This window comes from Sciurus vulgaris (genome assembly GCF_902686455.1).
Source record: "Sciurus vulgaris genome assembly, chromosome: 5".
In the NCBI taxonomy this organism is placed as follows: domain Eukaryota; kingdom Metazoa; phylum Chordata; class Mammalia; order Rodentia; family Sciuridae; genus Sciurus; species Sciurus vulgaris.
The window spans coordinates 79143406-79149405 of NC_136465.1; the positions used below are offsets into that span (position 1 = coordinate 79143406).

The 6000-nt window shown below is 39.3% G+C and overlaps 1 protein-coding gene across 1 annotated transcript in view; it reads right to left on the reverse strand.

Moving 5' to 3' along the window:
* Positions 1–614, reverse strand: part of LOC306662233 (uncharacterized protein) — a gene marked incomplete at both ends in the record, with an annotated part of 65309 nt that extends 64695 nt beyond the window's left edge. Inside the window, one exon of the mRNA XM_079141761.1 lies at positions 452–614. Within this exon, the coding sequence (XP_078997887.1) occupies positions 452–614 (163 nt within the window). The remainder of the gene's footprint in view (positions 1–451) is intronic.
* Between the last annotated feature and the right edge of the window lie 5386 nt (positions 615–6000).

Below are 6000 nucleotides of genomic sequence, written 5' to 3' on the forward strand. Positions count from 1 at the left end.
TGTGTAGAGAAAGTCAAGATCTTTTTCCTGGATTTCTATCTGTGCCATAGTCCCAATATGTGTACCTCTCCTTTCTCAACCGGCATCACTGTACAGTAAAGCAGCCTGCACCCACTGTCTGCTTTGATTACAATGATGTCTTCACAATGGGCTTCTCTGTGTCAGTCTCCCCACCTTCCTCTGTATCCTTCAAAACACAGAGACATCTCTCTACAAATGCAAATCTTACCTTGTCATCCCTGTCATCAAATATTTTTATTTTATTTTATTTTTCCAGTAGCTCCTTAAACTCTAAGACCAGAGTCTTATGGAATGCAGACATAACTGGTCTTCCACTTTTCATAAAAACTCTGCAGCCACATCCTACTTATCATAATTTTCCTTTTGTCCCTCTGCACTGAGGCCTTCTAAGTCCCAAAAGTCATCCTACTTCCAATCCCTTTTCTTATACCTTCGCTTGAGCTCTGAGCTGGGCTCAGGGCCAGCAAGACCACCGTGAGCAGGACCACCAGCATCTTGGAGGAGGCTCTGAAGTTGCTCCCACGTCTGTGCTGGGGGAAGCGTAGAGCTCCCTTTATAAGGAGGAGCAGAAGAGTGGTGCTTTTGATCGCCATGCTGGGTGACCTCACGCCTGACGCACTGGGATGTCTTGCATCCTTGCTTTCTCTTTGGGACCTTAGCCCAGCAGGATGGAGTGGGTTGTCAGCATCTCATTTCTAAGAAGTACATCATGTGGCTTGGGCAATAGTGCTGAAGGATATTAGACAAGCATTCAGCAAACATATTAGAATTGAGGTTCCCTCGTTGTTTGAACTTCACTCTGGTTGATGAGACTGTGACTCTGTCCTTCTACTGTGTGCTGTGTTTGGTGCTACACACATGTGCATATTTGTGTCAGCAGTGACACTAGCACCAAAAATAGAGATGGTCTTTTTTATTATGGTCCAAACTCCATCAAGCATGATGTTCATGTATATGATATTTAGCTGAAGTTTTGATGATTTAAGGTCATTCCTTCTCAACTCTGTAATGACTTAGGATACCACATGGACACATGGTAACTGAATGATGACCATAAGCCTGCTCAGATCCAGAAAAACTGTCTAGGAATCACTGGATCTGGTTCTAATGAGGAGGCCTTGGTGCTGTTGAAACATATGTCCTAAAATGGACGTTATTAAAGCAAAAGCAGCCACAAAAAACCTGTGGGGTTTTCCACAGCACAGCAATGCAAATGCACATTTCCTAGAGGAACCACACATTTCAGATCTCTCAGATCTCCTCCGGGTTCCAGTCCTTTTGTGGGATGTCCTGTAAGATGCCTTTGGAATTTGTTTTATTGAAGAAAGCATTATTAATCACATCAGTGAATATGTGTTGGCCACATTTATTAACTTGAATGAGGTAGCACGACGTCACTTTTGAAGCTTCAATTGTTTTGCATTTGTGTTTTGTTTAGCAGCCACATTCTGTGCTGTTACCTCAAGTTGGTCTCCACCACAGAGAATTTTGTCTGTGATGCACTGATAATCATTCGTCCCACTCTTCTTGGGAATCAGATATTTATATTTTGAACAGCCTACTGATTTTATTTATCATCCTATATCTGGCTCCCCTCTTTATATTTAAAATTCCTTTATTTAATCTTCCAAATCTGCCTTAGTTCTATTTTTCATTAGAATGTTTAATTTTTACTTCAAAATTTGGTAAAAAGGTATTGTGTTTCCAACAAGTCTTCTTTGGTACCTGCGTTGTTTGCCTCTTTTCACATTGTGTTCATTCTGTTCTGTCTGGTAGCTGCCTGCTCATCCTTTCCATTGATGATCTAGATTGATCAGTCTAACCAACTGCATCTTATCATTTTGATCTTGTGTGTGCATCTTGTGTTATTGTTCATTTTATTACAGTGCTTGAGGTAACTTGATGACAGTTTGGTCGGATGGCCATGCGATTGAAAATCTTAAAGACAGGACCCTTGTCCAGTCTTGACTGCATCCTATGCTGTGCACATGAGTATCCATTCTGGCAGGAGAACCTCTTAAACAATGGGTTTTGCTACAGAAAATGTGACCCTTGCAGGATGTCCAGGCTGATGATTTTCTTCCCCTGGCATAATCATGGATGTACTCTGAAGGAGAATATAAATATTGTTGGCATCAGTACCCTATGATTACATGAATGGTATAAATCTACATCGTGCACAATCACAGAAATGAAAAGTTGTACCCCATTTTTGTACAATGAATCAAAATGCAGTCTGTAAAAATAAAAAAATAAAAGTTACTCAGAATCCTCAGAAAAAAGTAAAAATAAAAATAAAAATAATTATGCAATTAAAAAAATATTGTTGTCAATTTTTCACTGGCTTTGGGATTCTTCCAAGTATAACTCAACTCAGACCTTTAGCCTGACCTTCTCCAAAGTCAGCAATGAATGAAAGAGATTAGTGTATTATGAAAGAAAAATATCATCTGTGAACCCACCACACACAACCAAAACAGTGGTTAAGGAAAAGCCCACAGGGCAGACTGTCAGGTACGAAGGGTGGGGTTGAAGCAATAAGCAAGACCTCAGCAGGCAGGTGAGGTACCTTAAGGTGAGTTGCAGACCTCAAGTGACCCACTTCTCTTGAATATGTGTATTAAACCTAGTTGTCACCAGTAGAATTATTGATTTCTACATCCTAATTCCTTTTTTTCAACTTAATCTGCAACAATTGCTGAAAAAAATTATAGTCTGAGTAAAATTAACAGCAGAAATTTGTTTTCACACAGATTTGAAGTTTGTTCATGATGAAGCTGGCAGCAGCTTTGGATTTTTTGCAGGTCTCTGTGCCTGGCTCTCCATGCTGTGTTCTCACATGGGACATCGTCTGTGCACAGGCATCCTGATAGTCTCTCTGTGTATCCAGTCTCTCTGTGTATGGCAGGTGTCTAATGGGGAAACTTGTCATATTGGATTAGGATGGACACTAACAGCCTCATTTTAACTTAAGCACTTTTTTTAAAGGCCCTGCCTCCAAATACAGTCATGTTCTGAGGTTCTAGGTTTAGGGCTTCCTAAACCCAGAGGAACTCTGGGAAGGAGAGAAAATATAGCTCATAATACCTCCCAGTGCCCTCTCAGCTTATGACAACTGTTTCACTAAATTATGTTTTAAAATAGGAGTCTTTTTGATTCCTCACTCCCCAAGACCCTATTTCCAAATCTATTTGACTCTACCTTTCAAATACATCCCAAATATGACCACTTGCTTAATCTATTTCAAAACCCTGGTTCAGGCAGTGAATGTCTCTAGCAAACCCCCTCTCCAAGGCTAAGTATACCCGAGAACCTTCATTCAGCCCTTATTGCAATCCATTTCATTGACAGAACCTTGTTATTAGGTAGCCCTGATTATCATCATCACCTCACTTCTGCAAGTGAGATATCGGGGCATAGGATAAGGTTGCTGTGAGAACAGTGGTCACAGAGGCAGCCAGGCTCAGGACTGATTCCCACTCCTGGTTTTCCATTGCTTTCCTGCCGTTTGTTCACTTTGAAGGAGAGCAGGAATGAGATCCAGAAAACAAACAAAACTACTTATTTCTGGAGTTAGATAAGGGAGACCTTTCTTAGATATTAATAGATTAGTTGAAAAATAGTCTCTTCCTGAATAATTTTGTTGTTGAAAATCAAAAGCACATTTACCCAGACTTCTGTTATCCTGTTTCTCCTCCCCTTCACACAAAGATATCATATAGATTAGATTGGGCTTTAAAAAATTACTAAAAAGGTAGTAAAGTTCTGGGATCCCTCATCTGCACAGGGGTCTTGCAAGACCCTGGGTAGACTGAACAGAAGCAGAATAGATTTAAAATCTCCATGATTAAGCAGTGGTCCTATCTCTGCCTCTCCTTTTCTCAAGCCTCCTAATTTTTTCTCTTTTGTGTCTGCCACTTACCCATGGTATCATAAGATTTCAATGCTTTCTGTCCATGAACTAACTTCAGTAGCTGTCAGATGTCTGTGATTTTGCTCCCAATGAGCTTTGGTTCTTATGTACAAAAGCAAATTTCTATATAATCTAATTATTAACACACAGATAACAGCAGATGATATTTCAGCAGAGTCCTAAGTGTATTGAAGGACTGCATTGTAGTTTAGGAACCTCAAAGTTGTATTTTAGTGGAATTTGAGGTTCCAATTAAAATGGGGTTGATTGTATAACTTTTAATTCTTGTTCTGCTGTCTTTGTAGACTATACCTTCCTTGGCAAATGAAGTTCCACGTCAGTATTTGCAGTGCTCCAATTACTTACTTTATGAGAATGGTTAAGGCTAGATTTTTCTTCCTTCCTTGATAACCCTTGTGATATCAGGAAAATTATCAGTTTGGATTATCAGAGCATACACAAAGCAAGTTCAAAGCCCTGACCTTTCAGGAGACTTCAGCTAGGGTATTAGACCCCAAAAGTTTCCACACCTACCTATCAAGGGATGGTTTTCCATTGTGGCAATAATAAAATCCCTGTGAATCTTTTATTTTAAATAGGAAGAGAAAATTTCCTAGAAATTTGATCATATAAATTAGGAATTCTACTCTTGTATTTCAAGTGATGTCACCACTATTTGTTCTGATGAGCGCTAGACTGGAACATTAGATAAGGACAAAGATCTTTTCATCTTTTCTTTATTGTGTACTTTCAGTAATCTTTATTCCCAGGCATTCCAAGAATAAATCAAGAAGGACGACTCAGCTGTTACCAGTTATGTGTTGCTCTCATCTAGCACTATGTTTGTTTAACTAAATCAGCTCTTGGGGAAGAGAGGAAATATGGTCTTGGCACATGAAGGTAAGTCTAGTTCATGTGGTAAGTCCTGTTCCTGGTTGGAACTGGAGTGTGAGTGGACACAGAAACTTTCATCAAACCCTTCTTGCTGGGGAGTTTCAGCCCTAGCTCCATGCCTGGGTGTTTGTTGAACGAAGAGTGTTGCCACAGACTTTGTGAAATCCTACATTTTCTAGAATTACATGAGCCTGTTAAAAGAATGCAGGACATATCATGACTGATACTAAAAGTATATGAAAATCATTTCTTTATTTAATTGCAGACTGGGCCGGCACCTCCACAGAAAGCAAGGAGTCTATCCCAGTGCATGTTTATAAAGATCTTCTCCTGTACCTGATGGCTTGTTAGATATTTGATGCCTTTTTGATGTGGGTTTTAATCCAATAGAAAAGGATTTCAAAACTATCACTTTTCAGGTGCTCAGATCAACTCTTAAATTGAATGAGGCATCTATCATTAACCCCTTTTCTTCCTGAGGTCTTCCATTTCTATAGTTGTGGATTTTTAGTCCTAATTACACATAGGAGAAAGACAGACTTTCCTTTGAATTTTCCAATGTTACTGCAATGGAGGAAGGATAGGCTAAGGAGTTCAACCTCATCCGTGGAGTTTGCTCTAAGGGATGTGCTGAATAATGCCATCAAGTTTTCTGTTAACTGGATTACTAGGTAATCCAGTTAAAAGTTCCAAAGCCTAGGAATTCTAAATAAGGAGACCTAATTTTTTTCCAAAGTGTACCTTTTATTTCTTGACATACATACACACAAAAGGATAAAAAGTATATTCACTTAGAAAAGTTGACTCCATCCAAAAATGCAAAACAGGTTTCAGCGAGTTTAAATTTCTGGTGTACTATTCCTAACCCTAAGGTAGAAGTAATGCATTTTCCACTTAACATGCCCACATTTCTGACACAAGCTAAGTGGATGGAAGAAAACTGAATAGTCCCAAGTAAATATGGGAAGCCACAGTAGAGAAACCTCAGATTTCTCAGAAACCGTATTAAGTGGGAAGCCTATAAACCTACCTGGATAATGCTTTTCTGTAGGTTTCTCAGTCTGAGTCCAAATCTAACAAAGTACCATCAAGGACTGGATTACCCACTAATGGTATGGCAGTAAATCCAGTAGGGTGGATATAAGAACCATGTGAATAATGATAAAAGAATA